Source organism: Podarcis raffonei, chromosome 12 (assembly GCF_027172205.1).
Source record: "Podarcis raffonei isolate rPodRaf1 chromosome 12, rPodRaf1.pri, whole genome shotgun sequence".
Lineage (NCBI taxonomy): Eukaryota > Metazoa > Chordata > Lepidosauria > Squamata > Lacertidae > Podarcis > Podarcis raffonei.
This window is the reverse complement of record NC_070613.1, coordinates 55,667,340-55,691,115: the sequence shown is the minus strand read 5'-3', so window position 1 is coordinate 55,691,115 and position 23,776 is coordinate 55,667,340. Positions and strand designations below refer to the sequence as shown.

Sequence of the window (23,776 nt, the reverse complement as noted above, 5' to 3'; positions counted from 1 at the left end):
GTAACTGAGAAGTAAATATGGATTATTGTCAGAGAAGCTGAAGGAAGTCCAAACAGAACCAAATTTGTGGAAATTTTGATATGATGGTTTATTTGTGTTGGAAAATTAATAAAAATTATTATAAAAAAAGGAAAGAAGACCAATTTCTCCCTCTGTCTCCTCTCTTAGTTAGCACACCTCTGCGCAAGGCTCTCAGGCCACACCCTTCCATCCCCAAGCCCTTTGCTTGCTAGATGAGTGTGGATGGAATTAGTAGTGAGGGTGGTGATAGTTGAAGACGTTCGGAAATAACTTTAGTTCTCATTTTCAGATACAGTTTTGGGTCCTAAAGAGATAACAAATGAGCTGGGAGAACACACACAAAATTCTAACAAATGAGAATTTTCAGAATTCTGGAAAACAGAGATCTTATACATCTCTAGACAAACATAGGATTGGTATCCCAGGATTTAATCCATCGTACTATCACATAAGGAACCAAATGTACACATTGTAGATGGAACCATGCAGACTTCATGGGTGTGTCTTGTGGGAGCCAAAAAGCAGTTCAATATGTTGAAACGACAGTATTGTATGTTTTATAAAATATTGGTTTGCATTCTATTAGCGATTCAGGTCCTCTCCGCATTGCAAAAACTCCATCACCGCCTGAAGAGGAGTCCCCTCTGCATAGCCCTGAAGCAAGTCCCAATCATACATTGGCTGCTCCTCCTTCTCCAGCACCAGCACGGCCTAAATCTCCCTCACAGGTAGTAGGAACAGAATTAAGATGAAATACCAAAAGGGGGCAGGGGATAACCCAGCCAAAAGCAATGAAATTAGCCAGTTCTTCTAAAAGCTTGGCGTTAACAACCAGCTAATTTTCATCAGAATTACTAGAACCTAAATATTGGTGTGGAAAGGAGGGTCCAGAGGGAGCCCTTGTCTTATCACTTCCTGAAATGAGAGTTAGGAATCTGACTCCCATCACTTACCCGCCTTTGTTCTCCATTTGTCCCCCATCCTCAGCCCCCAACTGGTGGTAGCTATGTTTGTTGACCCTTTGCTCTTCCACTTCCTTTGCTAGTCAGGGAAGAACCTTTTTGATGGGACCAGTGTTCCTAGAGGACCTGATAAGGTTTCTCAAGGACAGCGCCATCTTGAGCAAGGTGCTGGTGTTGCTGCTCCAGAGAAGCCTCATGATGACACCGGCACCATTTTGGGAAAAATTGCCCTGCCCAAACAGGAAGAAAAGGAAGCTGGCATAGTTGTGCTGGCAGCAGTGGGGGATGGTCAAAAGGAGAGGAGATAGAGAGATCTGCCGATCTCTTTCTTACCCCTCCGTACTGCAACGTGCCAAAGGACATCTGGTTACTTTGGGGGGTATTTATTCATTTTTTAAAATCAAAGGAAATCTAAAACGTTTCAATCGCATTACAAAGAAAAGGACTGTTACCCCATTACAATTACTATGGTGAAACGTCTGAAAGCTGCCAACTGCATCTGGCTTCAATCCAAACAGTGGATTTACTATGGCTATTTTTATCCGCCTGGTATAAAAGGAATATAATTTCCTTTCCTGCAGGGTAAATGTGATTTGATTTCTTTTGTCAGTGGCTCTCCGCTACTTTGGAAGAAATGTGTCAGCACAGCATGCTCATTGCAGCTGGAGAGATTCTGGCTTGAGCACGGACAACCAGCTGGAATTTATAATAATGTTCTGACCTGCACAGATCTAGAGAGTATGCAAAATATGCTAGCGTTGTTTTCCTCTCCTCGCGCCAAACATTGTCATTGACTTTGATTGGTCATTATTTTACAGTTTAGAGGCTGTCACCCTCAAGCAGTAATATTTTTATGGGATTTTGATGCCTTTAGATATGCTTTAAAGAAGTAAATTGTCACGTCATGTGTTCAGTTACTTGGAGATTAGTGTATTTTTCTACACTGAATGATCATACTGGGTGGCGTGTAGAACAGTGATGAGAATTGGTCCTCCGGATGTTGCTGGACTGCAACTCTCATCAATTCTGACCACTGACCACCTTGGTTAGGGATTTCAACTGCATTGGGAGGGGCCATGGGCAATTCATTCCTGATGTAGAAAATCAGGAAGCGGGATCCAGCGGTGGCTTCTTGTCTGTGCAAGGGCCCATTCCATGAATGCAAGGGCCTTCAATTTTGCAGGGCCTTCTGCAAATGGAACGTGGGAGGTGATTTTCATTGATTCTGCCTACGGTTCTACTTCCCAGTGCTGGGCTTGGAGCTCTCAAGTTTCAGCAGTGCCCTGTGCAATTCAAAAAGTTGGTGCCCCCTTGCCTACTTGGTTTTAGAATATTTGGTGGTGTCATAGTCAAAATGATGCAGGGCTGATCAGTCCCAGGCTTGAAACGTTGACAGATTTGTGTTTATTTTATCCCTGCCACAAATTATCTCAATCTTTGCCTTAAAGATTACCCTTCCTAATGTGATTGTTTTTTTGTTTAGCTGAGGAAAGGACCCCCAGTTCCACCGCTACCTAAACTCACACCGACAAAAGAACTGCAGCAGGAGAATATCATCAGCTTATTTGATGACAATTTTGTTCCAGAAATAAATGTGACAACTCCTTCACAGGTGAGTCAGGGCCTCAAAAGCTGTTCCTTAACAGCTTCAGGACACCTCTCCCAGTTATAGTCTCTGGGATAGTCCCTGTTTATCCCTACACAATCCTGAGGCTGTGAGTTAATGAGTTGATCTGTGTATTTCTTGGCTGATGGAGAACCTGTGGCCCTCTAGATGTGATTGGGAGTGGTTGCAGAGTTGATTCCATAGCAGCTGTGTAACAGGAAAGAGAAATACTGCTTAAAAGTCCTCGAGAACCTCTTCAGGTGCTCAGAAAAAGTATTTGGCCTCAGGACTTAGCCACACTTGCTTTTTACTCTGCTCTTTCCAGGCACAAGTCCATACTTCAAAGCTCCGTATCTGAGCATGTTATTTGTTGCTCCAGAGCTTTCCCCACAAAAAATCTGCTCTATAGTGCTCAACTGGAGCAAACATCAATTCTGTTTTTCCACAGACTGCTGTTTGCTCCAGTAGAGCACTAAAGAGCAGGTTTTCGCAGAGAAAGCTCTGGGGTGAAAAATGGGGCACAGAGCTTTAAAGTGTGGAAAGAATGGAGGAAAGGCAAATGTGGATCGCCCACAGTCTAACGTGCTAAGTTCCTTATACTGTCAATTCTGTTTTACATAATCTTCATTATTGTGGATACTTTTTATAGAAAAGCAGTTTGTAAATGCAAGCAATAAACTTGCATTTGAGGTAGAGGTGGCAATAAAACATAGTTTGTAAAGAGGTGGTTGAGGGATTGAGGATTGGGTAATCGTTCTGTAGTATTATGGCAGTGGACAAAGCTGAATTGTAACTTTTGAATAAATGTGTTTAAAATTTTAAAAAATTGTAAAGATGTGGTTGTTCAGTGTTTTTCCCCGCCCTAACAGAATGAAGTTCCTGAAGCTAAAAAAGAAGAGTCTTTGTTAGACCTAGACTTCGATCCATTTAAACCTGATGCAGCAGCTACTGTGGTAACCCATTCACCAATGTCTCAGGTAGGTTTTTCGTATGAAATATTTTTAAAAATATGTACAGTTATGAAGCCATCCACCCCATAATCAGGGTTGTGGATGCACCACAGTTCCATGAAGGCACCAAGAAAATGTGGAATTCGGGAAATATGCGACCACGCAATCTGGCCCAAACTTATTGACAGAGACCGGGAGTAACAATGATGAGGGAGCAATTGTGCTCCTCTGGATAGCATATAAACTGCGTCTTAGAATGATCTCTAAAGGAATGTGCAAACCGCGTGTTCGCAGATCTTGCTGACTGTACTTCATGACGTCAATTTGCCATAGCTACTTTGCAGATCTCACAATGAAGAATACCGTGTTTTTCGCTCTATAAGACGCACCAGACCATAAGACGCACCTAGTTTTTGGAGGAGGAAAACAAGGAAAAAAAATTCTGAATCCCAGAAGCCAGAACAGCAAGAGGGATCGCTGCGCAGTGAAAGCAGCAATCCCTCTTGCTGTTCTGGCTTCTGGGATAGCTGCGCAGCCTGCATTTGCTCCATAAGATGCACACACATTTCCCCTTACTTTTTAGGAGGGAAAAACTGAGTCTTATAGAGCATAATTGAAATGAGTGTTACTACTGTATTTTTCTCTGTCCCTGTGGATGGGTCTATATTATTCCTAGTAAAAATGATCCATCTGATTTTCTACAAAACTCTTCTGTATTTAATACTCTTCTGTATTTAAACAGCTTTACAATACCAGAACTTCATATTCCTGAGACAGAATTCTCTCTCCTTTTTTTCTCTTCATATCCTGCTTGCTATTTTGCCCCTGCTCCCTCCTCCTGACAAAGAAAATTTCTCCTGTTTTCCAGTATATGTCTTTAGTCTTTGACAGAGAGTTTGAAGTAAACTCCAGTGCTGATATTCCAGTTCCCCTAGTAATCTTGTCTGTTATTAGAACATTAGAACTCCTCCTCGAACAGTTAGACATTCACAGGAGTTGACAGACAGATATTGATTAAAGTGCATTTGACAGCTGAGTGTCTCATATTTTTCAAACACATTTTCATCCTTATGAAGTGCAGAGGATGGACATGATGGATGATATTTTAATATTTAAAACTCTGCACATGGAGATGGCTTTGGAAAACAGTTATCGAAATTCCTGAAGAACAAATTTGTTATCTGTAGTTTAGACAAAGTCACAAAGAAGGCCCCTCTCCTCCATGACAATCACCGGCTCCTCCACTTCCATTGAGAAGAACCTGCCCTGAAGATCTTAAGGAGCAGACAGGCTGAGACAGGAAAAGACTGTCCTTAAGAGATCCTGAGCTCAGGCCATATAGAGGAGCTATTTACATAAGATGCATGAAGAAATCGAAGGCCTTGAACTTGAGAAGCCTGAACAAGTCAAAATTTATTGTACTGTATTGCCCTTTTTTGCACATCAGAAAATTGTTTGACGTGATCCAAGTTGCCGTTTTGCTTGTGAGTCAGTGAAGGACTATTTTAAGAAACTGAAAATCAACTCGGGATGCTTTGCAACAAACTGCAAAGAGAAGCTTCTGTCTGATAGTACAGTTGTGTAGGCAGGCAGGTTTTTAGTACATAAAGAAAATGGAATAGACTATGTCACAATTTATTTGTTTATTTCATAAGGTTTTATACACCTCTTGATTGTAAAAAAAGAGCCCCTCAAGGCAGTTTACAAAAAGATAAAAACAGTAAAATTGGAAAAAATTGTCAACCCTACTTTAAGAATACAAAAGTTGAAATACTACTAAAAACCGATTAAAATTGCCCCATCTTTTGAAGCAGGCTTGTCTGAACAGGAATGTTTTTAGCAGGCACCAAAAAGAATACAGTGATGGCACCTGCTTGATCTCAGCAGCCAAAGAGTTCCCAAAGTGTAGGAGCTGCCACACTAAACAACTGAGGTCTTATAAATGGAGAACGGGTCTTGCGTGGCACGTCTAGTAGTTGGCAATTCTGTCAATCATTTACAGGATTTGCTTGTGCTTCCCTTGTGCGTCTCAGCATACCTATGCAGTCCTGCAAATTTGGAAATAGACAATCAATCAATCAATCAGGCCTAAATAATTTGCTGTGGCAATATGTTGTTGCCTGTTGAAATCCTGTTTTTGATCTTTGGGAAGCTCCGTATTGAGGATCATTTCACACATTGCAATAATGATGAGGATGATAATTTATACCCCACCCATCTGGCTGGGTTTCCCCAGCCACTCTGGGCAGCTCCCAACCGAATATTAAAAACACAATACAGCATTATTGTACAGCTGCCTTGCTGTTGATCATAGCTCCTGGGGTGTGTCTGTGTGATCCAGCATGTGGCAATGGGTGCTAATTGTATTACACTTTTTATCAAAGCTTGAAACATCTTGGCGTATACCTTAAAATGTAATGTTATGAACTGGCACTAAGTTCTGCAATTGCCCTCTTGAGCCGTGACTATTCCCGTAGGGCTTGAGCAGGTTCACTTCCCGCAGAATTATGCCTTTAAAAAGTAGAGTCTGAATCTCTTTTTCCTGGTGCTGTGAACTCAGTGAACCAAACAAACAGAATTTTGTGAAATGCCTTATAAACACACTGCCCCCCCATAAGAGAATGTTATGCTGAACTCTATGGAGCACATGAATAACCATGCTACTGTCTAATTATGCTTTGCAGCACATAACAGGGTGTACAAATGAGGTTTTCAACACTGTCCTTCTTTCCCCTGTTCTCAGACGCTTCCCTGGGATTTATGGACGGTAGGTTGGTTTCTTTATCTTTGCATGTTGCCTTTTTATTGTTGTTTATTTCTACGGTGCCATTAGTATGCAAGGCGCTTTATGTATCTGCATGAGAAGAAAGGATGGGTTTCAGCCCTGAGGAGTTTGTAGTCTAAATTTTGACAGCAGAGGGAGGCAGAGGAGGGGAAATAAATGAGTAACAGAATGACTGGGCGAAAATGCAGTTATGTAAAATAAGAATGTTGTTAGATTTGGAGGTGGAATGACCAAGGGTGTCATTCTGCTCTGGTGTCCTGCTTGAACAATGGACTTTTGCTTGCACAAATAGGACTTACCTTTTCCCCTCCCTCCTGCTGCCTCCTCCGCCCACTTGTTTGCACCCCAAATCTGCTCCAGAGGACTTGGGGGGCCCTTTGGAGGAGACTGAAGGGCAGGAGGAGGGGAGGAAGGAAGGGTTCTAACAGACCTGCTGATGTGATGTTGGATCTTCCTGAGAGGTTTTCTGTGCCTGCGTTTCTATATACCTAGAAGCTTTGAAATTGTCTTCACATAGTGGGATGAGATATCTGTGATTGGCCTATGGTAGCAAACGAGTAGTATTATTTACTAGGGAAAAGAAAGCATCCCTGCTTAAAAAAAGAAACCATTTCTCCAGAATTGGTTTGGAAAGGTTAATAACTTCCACTTGCACATTAATGATCTTTCCAGAGATGTGAAGGCCGGGGGAGGGGGGGACCAAGAGAAAATCTTGTTTTTTTCCTCATCCCGCCCCCATTTCCCCCTCTCCCCAATTTTTCAGAAACAAATGGGGGGGAAACCCAGAAAAACTGAGTGGTGGGTGGAAACTGAGACTCCCCACCATGTTGTGTGTCTTCCTTCCCCTCACCCCAGACTTTCTCTTCAGTTGCAGTAAATGCAGTGATTACTTCAGCCATATTAGTGCTGTAGAATCTGAAACTCAGTCTGATTATTTTCTTGGACTTATTAAGTCTTGGCTTTGAACAATTCTGAATGAACCTTCTTTACCAAGAACCCAAGGAAAATTTGTCTTAGTTTGTCTAGTGTTACAAATCACAACCATGTGGACCCATTCAAATGTAGTTGTAGTGCATGGATTTGGCTGTATAAAACTGGTCTTTTTATATGGTTAGGATGGTAATTACTGGCATGGAATGTGGCATGAAATGTGGTGTACCTCGTGGGAAGTGAAATTTCTCTCTTGAAGCTTCTCATGAGAAAATCCTTAGAACGATTTCATTTTATCCTCAGAAAAAGTCCTGGGAGGCTGAGAGATAAAAATTGGTTTGGGTTACCCAGTGAGATTTGAGATGGAATGGGGCTTGACTCAAACCAGGTGTGCTATGCTATATTAGGGTTGCCATATTTCAAAAAGTAAAAAACTAGGACACCCCAAAAGGGAACCCCCAAGATTGTTGAGGACCCTGATCACCTACAAATAGGAGCACTGGGTGCATGGCAGCAGTTCCTATCATTGCTATACCATACGGCAGGGGCTGGCAACCTTTTTGGATTAGTGGGCACGTTTTGAATTTTGAGAGAGTGCTGGGGGTGTCACTCATAAAATGGCTACCATGCAGTGGGCATGGCATAACACAAAATGGCTGCCATGGGGAGTGTGGCATAACACAGAATCAGAAGGACAGCCACTCAATCCTCGTTTTATTGATTTGGTTTTCTTCTGTACAGACAAGCAATGAACTGGTGCAGCCGGTAAGCAAAACTTCTCCCTTTCACCTGCCAAAGCTTCTCTTTAGATAGATAGCTACTGTCTCCAAATATATGTTTCTCCTACAAACATTGCAAGCTGTGCTTAAATTCCTTAATTTAGCAGTCGCATTTCATTTCTAAGCTAAAGTTGCTGTAGTAAAATACTGAATTTTGTGTTTTCTCATCAAGACCACCTTTATCTTTTTCATCTTGTTTTTTTCTTTGCTTTTCTGTCTGCCTAAAGCCTGATTCTTCAAAAAGTCTTTCCTTGTGTAACCTGGTCATGGAGGAAAACCCAAACAATGGGTCAACAGAAGATGTTAACAAACCCCAAACTGATCTAGGCTCGCTCAACTTGGGCCTAGATGGTAGTACAGCCAGTGAGAGCCAGGAAAGAGCTGCAGGTCTTCCTTTGCCTTTCCCTGAGGCAGAGCAAGCCTCAACAGCATCATCTGTTGCACTGGCTACTACTACTTGGCCTGCTGTAGGCGAGCAAGAGGATGGTGCAGCTTGGACAGCTTCCGTAGATGAAAACCAAACCACTTTCCCGGAACCGTACTTGGACACTAGTCACGTTGCAGACAGTGGCACAGATTTGGTGGAGACTAACAAGCCTTTAGTGAGCGAAACTTTGGCTGAGAGGCCTACAGTGGGAACTGATAGCTTTTTGGATGGAGACCCGTTTAATGTGGCAAAGTCAGAAGAAGAGAAGCAGGAAACAGAAGAGTCTTTGTGGGCAAATGTGGAACCATGCGAAAAGGTAGAAACCGGAGATGTTAGCCTCAAGAAACTAGACTACACAGAGGAGTTTGAAGAGAGAGATAAAGGCTACACTGAAATAGGACATCTTGAGGCCTTAGGAGACCATGAAACCCTAAAAAGCACTGAGATAGAGTCTATCGGGGATTCAGAACATAATAATGGGCAAGGAGAGACAACTGCTGGCAGTTACCTTCAGGAATTTGGCCTAGAATTTAATGGGGATGCTCTGCTTTCAGGGACAAGAGAAAGAGATGCTGAGGATGTAGTGAACTTAGGGTTGGGGTGTGAGGTGAGTGACGGTAAATCTGTAGAATATAGTGGGTCTGAACCTGAAAATGGTTTCGGTCCCTGGAATCGGGATCAAGGAAGAGAGTGTGTGGGTGGCGTACTACTTTCTGGGAATACAGCCACCAAATGCACACAGGAAAGAGAAACGGCAGGTATTACGAGATTGGCTGACCTAGATGTCAGAGACAAATCTACCGCAGAGGTTGAAAATCCTGTGTGTGGTGATGAGTTATGTGGTGCAGAAGAGCCCAATAAAGAGATTGAAGACCATAGCAGCAGCAGCAGCAGCAGCCGCCCTCAAAAGAGTAATATGACTGGTGAATGTCAAGCTACCTTGATGCCCTTTGAGAAGGAGATGGTTCTGCAGCCTGGTTCTGCTGACGCAGCTGGTGCAAACCTTGATAATTCTTGGCTAGGTGATGTGGAAGATAAATTTGTAGACAGGGAAGCATTTTGTGTGGCTGAAGAACTTAATAGTAATGTTAGTTTCCCTGAAGCGTTGGAAACAGATCCCTGGCAAGCCAATTGGGATCCAACAGTTAATACTGATTCCTGGGGGTTTTCTAGCGAGACAAATGGGTTTGATGACTGGCCCTTTCCTCCCAAACAAGACACCGTGGATGGAAACGTGGAGATTTCCTGGCCAAGTTTTAATGATAAGTGGTCTACGCAAGATTTGGGAGGTATAGATAACTCCTGGGGAGCTTTGGGTGTAACACCAAGTCATCAGAATCAGGAGGCACCTTTAAAGCAAGGAACATCTGGGGAACAGGCAAATGTTAGCAGCTGTGGAACAAGCAAGGAGATAGGTAGGCCTATGGTCCTGTTCCAAATGGGAAATTCCAGAAATGCTAGCACCGAGAGCTCAACTAGTCCCAAAGACAATGAGACCAACAGCTCAGATTTATCTGAAGATGAAATTGCTAACCGGAGATATGGATTGTTGTACCAGGAAATAGAGGCTGATAAAGAAGAGGTACCTACCCCAGTGTGTAGCATAGTCTAGAAATGAGAGTTCCTTAGGTCATATATACATATATATAACCTTGTGTTTTATGGACAGTCCTTCTTTTATGTTCTCCCCCCTTGCCCTCTTTTGCTAACTTAATGGTCATACGAACAAGCCAAATTTGGCAGAGTTCAACCACATAGTTCTACTGGCTGACCAGAAAGAGGTTGGCTGTTGAACACACCATCTGATTTTACCATGTCTCGTTATTTTTGAATTTTGTGTTTTCTAATATGATACATGAACCTCCAGTCTTTTCAAACTCTTTAATGTGAATCACTATTCTTTTCTTTTTCTTATTTTTTTAGCCATTTAACATAGCTTCATACTGCTTGTCAGAAGTGTCACTCTTTCCCTTCACTTTTTATATTTTTGATTTTTTTTAATTGTGCTTTTTGTAATGTGCAAGCAAGAGTTTGTAAAAACATTATTTACTCCTTTTTTTATCTGAATGCAAGACTAACAACCATTTTGTTCTGATTTCCAATTCTGCTCAGGCATCCAGCAGCGCCTTTAATGGATTCACACAGGTAAGACGTCACATTGTTTAAAAGAGAGCATGTCCTCTTGAGACCAGAAAGAGGACTGGAATTTGGGAGCAATGGGATGAAAGATGTATAATGCACTATTTTCAGGTTAGCAATATCATACTCAATGGCATAAAGCTAATGCAAATGTAGATTGTAAATAGGTTGGTCATGGACTGGCTGAATGCTAAGGGGTGGTGGGAGGCATCAGTTGGGGAGCCCCCGAGGGAAGAAGACTCAGAGCCAGGGATTGGTGGTGGGACGACGAGGAGGAGTCAGAGGGAGAAGAGAAAGCAGACTGGGAGGAGGAGGTGTCAGAAGCTGAAGAGGCAACAGGGTTGACTGAGCAGGAAGAGGCTGGGACAGAGAGCAGTGCAGAAGCAGAGACTGGAGAGGAGGGGTGGCAAGAGGCAGAGTTGAGACAGGCTGCTGAAGAAGCCAGGGAGTCTCCGTCTCCTGCTGCGACCAGCTCCCTTTCCCATTGGTCTCCCAGGGCCAGGAGAAATATGAAGAGGGTGGAGCAGAGACAGACAAGGTGATGATGTCTCAGATTGCTTGGGACGGACCTGGTGGAGGAGGAGACATGGGGAAATGTGGGAAGACCTTTGGTCCCCACAACTGCCTCATTAGGGAATATCTACCAGGAAGAGCTGCTCTGCTCACTAGGCCTGGCCTCCTGAGCTGTTTTCTTTCCTGAATAAAGAGTTAACTTCACTGATACCATCTGAGTTATTATTGACCTGCTGTCTGGCAGTTGGCCTGGGTATTTGTTTGAAAATGTGTTTGGCTAGGAGCTTCCTTTCCAACTTGCTTCCGCCTGGCATGTGGCCTGTTTTATAGTTTCAGAGCTTTGTTGGTTCTGTGCTGTTTGTGTGGAGCTTGTTGTTTTGCTGTATTGCATTCAGCATGAATAATTTTTATTTATGCCTCTAATACAATGCCCTGGAATCCATTTTTCTGAACAACAATCTAGAAATCTAGTAATTACTTGATTAAATCACATTCAAAAGGCAGGTATTTAACATTTTCATCAGTTTTCCCACACCTTCTTTGCTGTATGAATGTTAATTAGCATGGCTATGGTCATAAAACTGCTTGCAAAAGAAAAGCGGTTTGAAGTTTGCCATCTCGCATCAAATCGTCTAAACTACCGAGTCTCATTTTTTACCAGCTAGTAAAGTTTTATAGCCTACCTTTCGATCACACCATCTTCAAAGAGGCTTGCAACAGATGAAACATAAGGCCAGGCTAGCTTTCTTCTTGCTATGATGTCGTTGTGTGTTTTCATATCAGAACTTGTCTGTGAATGAAGCTATTGGTGACTGAACTTACAAATATGCATCAAAGATGAGTGCAATAACAGAAGTGAAATATACTCCTTGCATTCATATAAGGAAGTAGCTATTGAAGAAAACCGTGATACCCAGAAGTAATATAAAATCTTCAGCAGCATTTAGTATTGTCTCAGTATTAATTGAAGTTGGTAACAAACAAAACTTGATTAAATCCAGCCAAGGATAATACATGGCTCTATTGAAATCAATAGCAAATGTCACGTGGGATCCTATAATGGTGGGTTTTGACAGGGAAATAGTTTCACAAACACCCTGCAAAATGAAAAAGCAACTTGCAAATGAATAAAGTGCTCAAGGGTTGCTAAGCTAATAAACAAAATACAATCTATTTTATATGGCATCCATATTCATATCCAACATACAAAAGGAATTGAATGAAACCCATCAGGTTAATAATATAAATGTTCTGGATAGAAACAATTTTTAATGGAGTCTAATAATTTGCAAGTTCAAGAATGATACATTTGATCGTAAAAACCCACTTGATTTTATATAGACTGATGAAGCAAAGGTTTTGCAGATTACAGTCCCAATTCGATCTTAGAAAGGCCAAAGCTGTTTTGACTTCCATCTTTAAACAATCTTACAACATGCAACATGGGGGGGGGGGGTGGAAATCAAGTGGACTTCTAAAATTCAGTCTGAGAACTGTGGAGTGGAAAAAAATTAAATAAAACAAATAGGCAAAACAAAACTGTATGCTGCTTTGGGGACCTTTGGATAGAAGAGTGGGGTATTAAGCAGGTATAAACCAACAAATTAATGATCATTATGTCATACATAATTGGATTCTGGGACAATTTACAAGCTTATCCTTAATTTTCTGTGTACCCTTTTCCTAACCCTATATCCTTAGGATACTTCCCTATTCTCAATGCAAGCAAGCCAGAATGTGATGGACAACTTGGTAAGTTGCTGTTTTTGTGCCGTTTGTTAAAATGGGCGTTTCAGTCCTTTCTGTTCTCCTCTGTTATTTGTGAGGCCTTCTGCTCCATTGACTTGCATTCTCTGGTTGTATGGAGTATGGAACATGAAGAACATGGGCTAACCAAGCAGACTTGGTTGCATGGCTTGTGGAAAGAGTCTTGGCAGGTCCTGCTTTCGGAAGAAGCACATGGTTTGCTGGGCTCTATGTGCCGAAACCAATATACTTAAAATGTGCAACAACAAATTATGAGCCAGCAGGGTTAGTAGCCTGGATAGCCTTTCCCTCCACGAACTTGTCAAATCTTTTAAAGCTTGTCTCTCTGCTCAGCCAATGTGGGGAGAGAACAGGTGAACAGTTAGTGTGCGTCTCCTCCTGCCTTTGGAAGAGAGCCAGACTCATGGGGAAATGAAGCGCAAGTTATTCCTTCCCGTTCTTTCTCAGACTTTTGGGGACATCGTACCGTAACAAGGATTTTTAGGACTGTACAGTGGACGCTTGGGTTGCGAACATGATCCATGCGGGAGGCACGTTCACAACCCGCAGCACCACATCTGCACACGCATGAGTCATGAGTCTCCCAGTACGTTTCCGAGCACAATTCAAAGTGTTGGTGCTGACCTTTAAAGCCCTAAACGGCCTCGGTCCAGTATACCTGAAGGAGCGTCTCCACCCCCATCGTTATGCCTGGACGCTGAGGTCCAGCGCCGAGGGCCTTCTGGCGGTTCCCTCATTGCGAGAAGCAAAGCTACAGGGAACCAGGCAGAGGGCCTTCTCGGTAGTGGCGCCCGCCCTGTGGAACACCCTTCCAGCAGATGTCAAAGCAATAAACAACTACCTGACATTCAGAAGACATCTTAAGGCAGCCCTGTTCAGGGAAGTTTTTAACGTGTGATATTTTACTGTATTTTTGGTTTCTATGGAAGCTGCCCAGAGTGGCTGGGGAGGCCCAGCCAGATGGGCGGGGTATAAATAATAAATTATTATTATTATTATTATTATTATTATTATTATTATTATTATTATTATTATTTGGTGCTTCTGCGCATGTGCCAAGCGCCGAAACCCGGAAATAACCCGTTCCAGTACTTCCAGATTCGGCGCAGTGCGCAACCCAAAAACACGCAACCCAAAGCGTCTGTAACCCGAGGTATGACTGTACTGATCCTAGTCCCACAATGCCCGGCATTCTTTAATGCGTGTCATTTGTTATCTACCTTTCAAAAAACAAAACTCCCCATCACATCCTGAATTCAATAACTGAAGGCTGAGACGGAAGAAACTCCATCTTTAGTGCCCCAAGCAGAGGAAGCCCCAAGTGCCCCAGAGATGGCTGACACTGCTCCCGAGGCAGAAGCCCAGCCTGCAGAGGCTGCAGAGCCAGCGGCTGACGCTGTGGTGAGTGACTGGTGCTTCAGGTGCCCTCACACTCGCCCAAAGAGCCTTGCCATGTGTGTACGCATCACATTTCATCCCGCCTTCTCCATTTTCACCTTTCTTGGGCTTTAGAGCTGGTTAATGCAAGAGTCCAGGTTCAACAGAAGGGGCAGTTTCCACCGGGGCCCTGGACTCGGGGAGACCAAAGTTCAAATTCCATCCTCAGTTTGGGCTCTCAATGGATTTCCTCTTGGACAAATGACTTATAAAATGGGTGGCTTGAATCTGAGAGGGTTGCATGTGGCTAGGGGTCCCAGAGAAAAGATGCACTTTCATATCTGATAGATAGATAGGTGTTGTATATATTGTTTGCATTTTGCATTGAAAACAATGCTCAAGGCGGCTTACAATATGGAAAGATTGACATAGTTACAAACATAGCAAAGCATTCATAAGAATAAATAAAACACAACAAAGACTACATAACCAAACTGAACAATTTCCACATAAAAATAAAGATACAAAAAATTAGTATCAATAACAGCCAAAACTCCCGACAAACCTTCCCCCCAAATACCCCAGTCCTTGCTGGGCAGCGGCAGCTGTTATGAAGCCCATCAGGCCGCGCCCTGGGCCAGGTGGAGAGAGGCAGGAACGGGACCCTCAGGTGTCAGGATTGATGGCCTTGGATGCCTTTGGTCCAGTATGTGTCACTGTGAAGATCCAGATGCTTGTCTGCATCCCCATCTGTACATCTTAGGCAGTGGCTAATATGGAAGACCATACATATGATTTGAACCATTGCATGTCATGAGATTGCAGGTGTTGCATCAACCATCTGAGCACTGCAGCATGGACATTTGGGGACATTTCATATGGGAGCTGCAATGCCTCCACTTGGCCTTGCTGCAAGAGGAAACCCCTGCTGTGAGGATGAATTTGTGCTAGAAAGCCCCATGCGATTGTTTTTTCTTGGCATTCTCTCACGACACAACTTTCATATCGGTGCTGCTCACACAGGGCTGGTGCACGCATAAATGTTCATGATGTAATCATTGCATCATCAGAGATGGCACACTCCCACACATAGAACAGAAAGAAAACACATAATCAGCTGATAAAAGTTTTGTGGTGTTGACAGCTTCCGTGTTCACCTGTTGATCACACAGTGACTGAAATATAAGTGATTTATATTTATTTAGTACCATCTATGTGCATGGGACGCAGGTGGTGCTGTGGTCTAAACCACTGAGCCTAGGGCTTGCCAATTTGAATGTTGGCAGTTCGAATCCCCGTTACAGGGTGAGCTCCCGTTGTTCGGTCCCTGCTCCTGCCAACCTAGCAGTTTGAAAGCACGTCAAGGTGCAAGTAGATAAATAGTTACCGCTCTGGCGGGAAGGTAAACAGTGTTTCCGTGCGCTGCTCTGGTTTCGCCAGAAGCGGATTACTCATGCTGGCCACATGACCCAGAAAAACTGTCTGTGGACAAACGTCAGCTCCCTCGGCCTATAGAACGAGATGAGCACTACAACCCCAGAGTCGTTTGCGACTGGACTTAACGGTCAGGGGTCCCTTTACCTTTACCTTTTTTTGTGCATTGCACTTTTCAGAAAACAGAGATACTCAGTGCTTACTCCAGGGTAGACAAAATCTAAGATAGACCCAGAGAAACAGCAGAGAAAGGGGAGAAATAGAGACATGGGCAGGCAGGGGAAGAATATGTGATTATTTCAACCCCACAAACTTTGATACCCTCTAAATGTAAGTTTTCGTGTGCGCGCCCCCCTAAAATGTGAACAGTCTAAACCTCTGGGTCAGTGGAAGCTTTTTAGGACACTTCTGGACCTGAACTCCACAGTGTCCATCTGGGCTGTTTCATTATATCCCATTGCCCCTATGGCGCTCTTTGTGTTTCCAGAAAACTAGCGCTTTCTCTCTCTGGAAAACAAAAATCCAGCCTAAACCTGCCACCCTTAAAGTGCTCGTTTGGAATAGCTGTTAATATCAGGGAGTCGTTTTAGTAGGTTAGAAAATAAGTAAACTGTTGAAATACAGCAATTGTACTTGTTGCTAAGTCTTAAGGCTATTCATGTGTCTCCAGAAGTTTTAAATAGAGAGCCTGAAAGGTCTCTTTGCAGGGATAGTTCAGGCTTTGATAAAATTTGGTATTTATAGAGACCACATGGTGTCCTTCAAAAGCAGCGTCCCTGTGCCCTCTCCTTTCTCCTCCAGGAATGTTAGTACAACTGATGGTGTGGTGTTGCTGTACTGCTTAGTTTCCCACCCTGCACAAGCAGCGCCAAACACAGTAGGACCTGGATGGGGAAGCTCCCTGCATGGCGATGCATCCTGTTTTGTATGGGTTAATTTTGAAGAGGAAGATGAGTTCCGGGGTTGGTGCTTTCTGTGGCAGCCACGTGTGGGTTAATGGGAAGTTGCCTTTGTTCCAAGCCAGACTAGTGGTCCATCTACCCCAGTACTGTCTGCACTGACCACCAGCAGCTTTCCAGGAACCAGTGCAATTTTTCTAGAAAAAGAGGAGCTGGAACTCACTGTGAACACCTCCCTTGTTCTCTTAGAATGGCAATGGTACCCACCTGAGAGGTGCCAGAATGGAGTTATATCCATTTCTCTTGATTGCTTCTATGACACCTAATTCCAGTCTTAGAAAGATGCTTTTCTGTTATTCATAGGAAATAAGGGCTTCCTTGACCTGCTTACCGTAAACCATTATTCAAACATATGTGCTCATACATGCATGCGATGTTGCCACTTGTACAATAAAGCTTTTCACAGATACATCTGTGCAACTAAGTCACACTTGGAAAGCAAATAAGGATAGTCCAACCTCAGCTGCAGCAGCTCCAAAAGAATTAATTATATGAAAAAGGGGGTTATATAACAATAAAATTTTAACAGGATAATGCTGTGAGAGGTTTCCATAGCAACGAATGCAGCTTTCAGCCACTGATTCGTCCTGGCATCTGGTCATGTTTGGAGTTTGTGAAGCAACTACAAGCAATGCTAGAATTTTTTTTGTTTTTTGAGATGATAAAGACTGGATAGAATATTCTGGATAGAATATGAAATCCTTTATGAGAAAATTAGCTTGTTAGCTTTAACTGAAGTCTACAAAGCCTCATTTCCAAGGTGTAGTTAGAGATTTGGAATAACACGATCCAGGTTTAGATTTTGATAGGCGCTACAATTCATAAGCCATGCAATATATTTGCCATTCACACACAAGACTTTTACAGGCTCTTGTACAGCTGTACTTCAAGAGCACTGTAAATGTTTGCTGACCAGCTATTTTAAGAGTTCTTCTAAAAATCCACAGTTCAACCAAAATACAGTCTATTTTAAGTCCCATTATTTCAGTGGGGAAGTTAAAATGTATACCTGACACTCTCTAATTCAATAAATAAGCAAATGACTCACTCCATTGATTACAGGATTTAATGATCATCTTCAAAGAAGCCAAGGGCTTTTCTCAGGGCTAGAAAAATAATTTGGATTCTGAATGGCTAGGGTTGGTTCTAAAGAGTTTTAGCGTTTTGGAGGGCTGAAATTCAGATTTCTTGACACATTTTATGATGGACAATCAAGGCCTTGGGATTTTTCATTCTAGAATCACGGTGCTTTGCCTTCCACTGGAGTCCAGGGGGAAGCCCTAACAGTTCTCAGCATGTTAATATATTGATAACAACTCTGAGAATATTGTGAAATAGCAGTGGCTTGGATCTTCCTTGCATCACCATTCTCATCATTACAAGGCTGAAATCCATGCTTCTCCTTCATCACCTGCCCCCAACCTCCATTCCTCTACTTGCCGCCTGATCTTCCAAACATGCTTGCACAACATCCTACCTCTCGGTGCCATTGCCTAATACTACAGATGCTTCGGATGCACCCCACTCCATTTTCATGCAGTGCGCAATGCTAATATTTCTGACATTGGTGCTATAAACATGTCTCTGGTTTTATGAAGGCTGCTGTGGAGGAAGGGACAATGGAGGCACCAGAACTTGCTGAGAAAGAGTGTGAGGTATGTATGAACAGCAGAAAGAATGGGTGGTTGTTTCTGGATAAAGGCTAGATGTTGTCCATTACTATCCAGCCAAAGGGAAGCAGTTTTAAGACTCGGACAGTTGATCACATGCTTTTCCTTTCTGTTGAGAAGAGGGCTTCACTTTGGCTGGCTGCACCCTTTGGTTATATCTAATCACGTTGCTTTGTGTTGGTGTCTAAATATTTTGTATCCATATGTGATTTTATGGCCAGTGGGTGTTTGGGCTGTCATCAGTCCGAACCAGAAGAATTGTCAGGTCTGGGTTAACATCCTGTCGCTTGCTGCAGGGACCTACTGCAACTTTACAAACCATATTGTGTAGATGTTACAGGAGATCTGTAGGAATAATCTTTGGATTTCTTTGCTCCTGTTGTAGTTACAGATGGATTCTGTAATACAAGGTCCTGATGGAGCTGAGGGTGTTGCTGTTGCTCCTGGAACTGAGGCTGGCGAAGTTGCTGCTCCTGCTGAAGGAGGAGTTGGGGAAAGTGACATAGCTGGCACTGAAGGAAAAGCAGGGGAATCTCAGGTAGTCATCAACATACAAGTGCTTCTCCCCTCGGCTTCTTTTTGTGTGGTTTTAGGAATTCCATCATCCTGCCTACATTCCAAAACTCTAACCAATTTCATACTACTTCAATGGACACAGGTTGCTTCAAATAATTCTGACAATCGTAACTGCGATGGAGAGAATTCTTTTCAAGATCCCTTACCACCCTTCATAATGCCCAGGGTTTCCTGGGAAGGCGTGTCAATTACACAGATTTAAACTATTCTTGAAACCATTCTTGTAAATAGTTTGAGACGATGCAGATTTTTAAAAATATATTATTTTTAATTTGTCTAATTTCTAAATTGTGTATTTTGATTCTATAAGCCTTTGGCAAGCCTGCTAAAGCTTTCCCCACCCCAATATGGGTTATATGTTGAACTGAAATTGTAAAGGGGGTGATTTTTGCAACAATAGATGTCTAATTGCACAAGCTTTTAGTTCTCATAATTGTGGAAGAAATATTATGCAACAAGGGCACGTTTGTTAAGATTCAGAAATAAGAGGTGGTGCCTATTTTTCTAGGGTCATGAACCAGAAAGCTTTAATGTTACTGTCATGCTTCTATAATTTTTTCTATCACCTTTTAAAATAAAGTTCAATGCAGAATAAGAAAATATGAGCAGGTGCAGTTCTTTAGCAAGCTACGAAAGCCCTCTGAAACTGGCATGACCCGCTGGTTTTTGCCATCTTTAGTATACTAAGCTTTACATCTCCTTGAAAGCACAGGAATTGCAAATGAATTATTATGTTTTGTTTTAATCATTCTAGAAGTTTGGTAAAAGAAAGAAAAAGAAAAAAAACCATTTGCCCCCACCCTATAGGGCTGGAATAATTTTTAGTGCAGATGTTGCTGTTCAAACTGTTCTCCCTGGCACCTTTCCCTTCTAAGGAAAACCTCAGCAGCATCCCCTCAGTAGTAATAGAACCCGCATCAAATAATGAAGCGGATGGAGAAGATCACGAGGTTCTAGTGAACGAAGCTAAAGATGCTGCGGAAGATGTTGGTGCTCAGAGTGCTGAAGGCCCAGCTACTGAAACTTCAGAGGCTGCAAGTGAACCCAAAACCATCCAGTCCACAACTTCTGAGGAACAGCCTGTATCAGCAGATGACAGCATGCCACCGGGCTTCCGCTTTAAGGTTTAATTGAGCACTTATTTATTCCAGTTTCCTTTGACACTGCATGATGACTCGACTGTGGACCAAGATATGCAGGGGCCATTTGAACCTTCCTTATATGCAGAGGACATTAAAAAATACAGTTATATCCAGACCCCTTTGTGGAAGTTTGACTTTCACATTCTACTAATAGGTGAGCAGGCCCACGCCAAGTAGTTATGTTCCCAAGAGCATGTGGACCAGCTAGCCCTAACTGTTGCACAATCAGGTTTCCCAATCATGTGAAAACCTCTGTCCCTGCTGACATTCAGGCTGTAGGTGTGGATGGCAGGGGCTGCAGCTAATTCACATGCAACTTTGGAGGAATGGCTACTCGTGCGGACAATGTGCAAAATATGTGAATAGGGCTCAGGGCTTGTGAATATGGCATAGTTCCATAGAAGTCCCCCCAACAAAAAAGTTCCAACTTGTGACACACGTTGCAGCCTTTGACTTTCTCAACTTTCATTCACCAAAAGAATACAAAGAGTTTCTAGGTCCTTTAGCTGGATATACACTTGTTCATTTGTGGGCAACACCTGCCGAAATGTCAAAAACCAGAGGGGTAGCTGAAGATATGCAATAGCTAGGCCTGCAGCTTCAGCACCCTTTGTAACTCCTTGTCTCTCATTATACCTAGCAAAATAAGTATAAATAATGGGTATGGCTAGTATATCACATACCCTCTTCCTGTAGTTTTCAGTGGCAGGCCAAATCATGTGTCATAGCCTCCATGCAGTTTGTGATTAAGAGGCTACGATACTGATTTTCTCATGTATAAGGTGGCCCTAATCCTAGCCTTATCCAGGGGGGCAGTACTAGAAATATCTAACAAACTTTACCACCTGCATTCAGAAGAAAATATTTTCAGCATATGCCCTAACCTCCACCATATCTCTCCTTTTTCTGCTCTACAGGTTGAAACCCTGCATGATTTTGAGGCAGCCAATAGTGATGAGCTGAACTTGCTCCGGGGAGATATTGTATTAGTAATTCAATCTGTGGCAGAAGCTGATCAGGTAACAGCAAAGGGACTTTGATTCTCTGCATTTTAAAATATCATTTTTTAAAAAATAAATCTTTATGGCCAAATATTTTGAACAAATTTTCAGCTATACAAATGTGCCTGCCGCTAGAAGTGTGCATTGTTTGGAAATAGAAATGCTGTAAGAAATAAAATCAAAGGGGGTCACTTAGGTTGCTTCCAAATTGCCTGTTTAATGAGCGTACATCTTGGTGTACATTAATTTGTTTGTGGGCATGTTTTATGATGTTGTGTCAAGTGTTATCCCACACTTATCAGTGCATGTTTCCATCACTTGCCCTATAACAAAAAATCAATGGGGGGGGGGGCTTGTTTTGTTCTGCAACAGCACCAAATCAAATTTAATTCAACTTCCTGAATTTGCTGGTATATGATTGAGCCCCACCTGAAAAGAGCGGTTGTCTGGAAGCGCCTTTACAGTGAATGATAGCCGCTTAAACTGATTGGAGATCTACCATAAATAATTTGCTTATTTTGGCTCAGAAATAATGTGACTAGACTTTTTAAGTCTGCCTTTCAAATGTTGGACTTCTCTCTGCCAGGCAAAGCCTTTTGACGTGTTTAAGCAATACATATAAATGTGGCTTTTATAATAGAGGCATTTGAAAACTGGAAACATTTCTCTCTCTCCTTGCAGGAAGCAGGATGGTTAACAGGGATTAAGGAATCTGACTGGCTTCAATACAAGGATGTAGCTACTTATAAAGGACTCTTCCCTGAAAACTTCACCCGTTGTTTGGAGTAGTTCTCAGCTCAGGCATAATATACGTGGTAGGAAGCTCGGTCCTTGCATTTTGAATTTCTCCAATACACAGGAGCCCACCTTTATAGTCGAGCTGTCATGGTTTACAGACTGGTGCCAGACAAAAACTTGGTGACACATATCAAATGAGCATGACTGCAAGAAGTTAAAGCTAGCATATTCTGAAACAGTATGTGGAAAAAAATGTCCTTATTTGTTCACTTTTACGTGGCAACAGGTTTGTTTGTACTTTGTCAGAGCTATGGTGATCCTGTAACCTGATCCTTTCCCATGCAAATCTTGATTAGCCTCCTCAATACCAGAACCTTAACTTCTCTGCACTAATTGTATTGTATTGAGTTGCTGCACTGCAGAAGACTTGATTAGTAAGTAATCCTGTAGTACTGAGGTCAAGCTATTTTAATTTGAGTGTGTTTTTAAAAAAACCTGCAAAGTTTTTCAATGTTATTTTCAAACGTACATACATACAGACAGACACATGAAGATGCATTGTATGTGTATATAGAGCATAAGAATCATAGGTGGCCAACTAGAAGCATATGTGCCAGAGTGACATTGACAGCAGGAAGGAATTGAGGTAAAGCTGGACAGGAATTGGAGGACGCACACATCTGGTTATGACAGTAAGGCTACGCACGCCTGCTTGCTGCCTAGGTTAGACTAGAAGGAAATGCCACAATGGGTATGAGTTGCTTATGTACTATAATGTGCCCTAAAGCAATACTATCATACTTTGGCCTTGATTTATGGCATGTTCCCCAAAAGGTTGACCACCACTGATTATATGCATTTGCACATATCTTACCCAACATTGTAGTTCCTTGATGTAGTATTTGTTCATACAGGCATTTGCTCCGATTGTCTGGCATTACAGTAAAAAATATATGTTCCAACTGGAAACTAGCTGCTCCATTGCCAAAATATTAAGACAGTAATATCTGCATTTGTAATGCAAAATCATCATTCCAAAATGACAAAAATGTTATCAAACTCAAACCTGCTAAAACACCAGGGAAGGCATGGCTCAATCGCCTATATATTACCACCTGCTATACCTAGGGATAAGATAATTATGATAAAGGGTGTTATAATGCTAATTTTCTTACTTTAAAAATTGAATGGGTTGTATGACTAAATAAGATGCTAATCTAAGGAAAAGATAAACACAATATATTTTCACTATATGTATTTATGCAGCACACCTTCAACAATCCCTTGAAAGTTTAAAAAATGTATTCTGTATCAATAAGTCATATGTAACTATTATGTTTTCCAGTGTTGTGTCATTCAAAATAAACCTTTGATCAGCTCCAGAAGCAGCTCAGTTGCTTCTCATCACTTGTACTTTTTCATTTGCTTGTGTGTATTAAATATCCTCCCAGTGCCATCATTATGCATCTTGATGAAAACAAAGCAAGTGGCTACACAACTATTACTTGCTCTGCAGACAAAAATCTATAATCAGAGGCACAAGGAATGTGGCATGAAGCCTTTGAATGTGAGGTTAGTAAGCAGGAATGACCAAGTCACTGTCCCATAGCCTTGTGATTTATCTACCTTGCTTGTTTATCAAGTCTCACTTCTGCAAGAGTTCTGCATCATGGCATCTACACACTTAATATGTAATGGCTACCTTTAGCTTAATTCCTACCTTATCCGAATGCCATGGGTGTTGCTCTGCTATAGTTGTATTCTGGGCTACTTCCAGAACATGGGGTAAGAAAATCACAAGAGCAGCTCCTACTGAAAATTAAAAAGACCTTGGCAATACATTTCCCCCCTTAGCTTCTTTAATCTACAAGCTCTAGGCAAGATGCTGAATCCCACACCAACCAAGCAGAGACACTATATCCCATTGTCTGCTCTAACTAGAAAGTCTTTTTGTACTGGACAATGTACACAGCCATTCATGTGACCCACTGTTTCAAATA

General features: G+C 42.3%; 1 protein-coding gene across 4 annotated transcripts in view; it reads left to right on the top strand.

Annotated features, from left to right (window-relative positions):
• The window catches only part of AMPH (amphiphysin), an 87,772-nt gene extending 64,592 nt beyond the window's left edge, over positions 1 to 23,180 (top strand). For 2 of the 4 annotated variants that reach the window (XM_053359841.1, XM_053359840.1), the window contains 13 exons: positions 608 to 749; positions 2,467 to 2,595; positions 3,459 to 3,566; positions 6,283 to 6,306; positions 7,996 to 8,019; positions 10,573 to 10,605; positions 12,814 to 12,864; positions 14,149 to 14,280; positions 18,248 to 18,304; positions 18,705 to 18,875; positions 19,771 to 20,019; positions 20,955 to 21,056; positions 21,720 to 23,180. In XM_053359841.1, coding sequence (XP_053215816.1) covers positions 608 to 749; positions 2,467 to 2,595; positions 3,459 to 3,566; positions 6,283 to 6,306; positions 7,996 to 8,019; positions 10,573 to 10,605; positions 12,814 to 12,864; positions 14,149 to 14,280; positions 18,248 to 18,304; positions 18,705 to 18,875; positions 19,771 to 20,019; positions 20,955 to 21,056; positions 21,720 to 21,827 — 1,330 coding nt within the window. In that variant the 3' untranslated portion in view covers positions 21,828 to 23,180. The remainder of the gene's footprint in view (positions 1 to 607; positions 750 to 2,466; positions 2,596 to 3,458; positions 3,567 to 6,282; positions 6,307 to 7,995; positions 8,020 to 10,572; positions 10,606 to 12,813; positions 12,865 to 14,148; positions 14,281 to 18,247; positions 18,305 to 18,704; positions 18,876 to 19,770; positions 20,020 to 20,954; positions 21,057 to 21,719) is intronic. The other 2 variants (XM_053359839.1, XM_053359842.1) reach the window with 2 other exon arrangements.
• Positions 23,181 to 23,776: the final 596 nt, after the last annotated feature.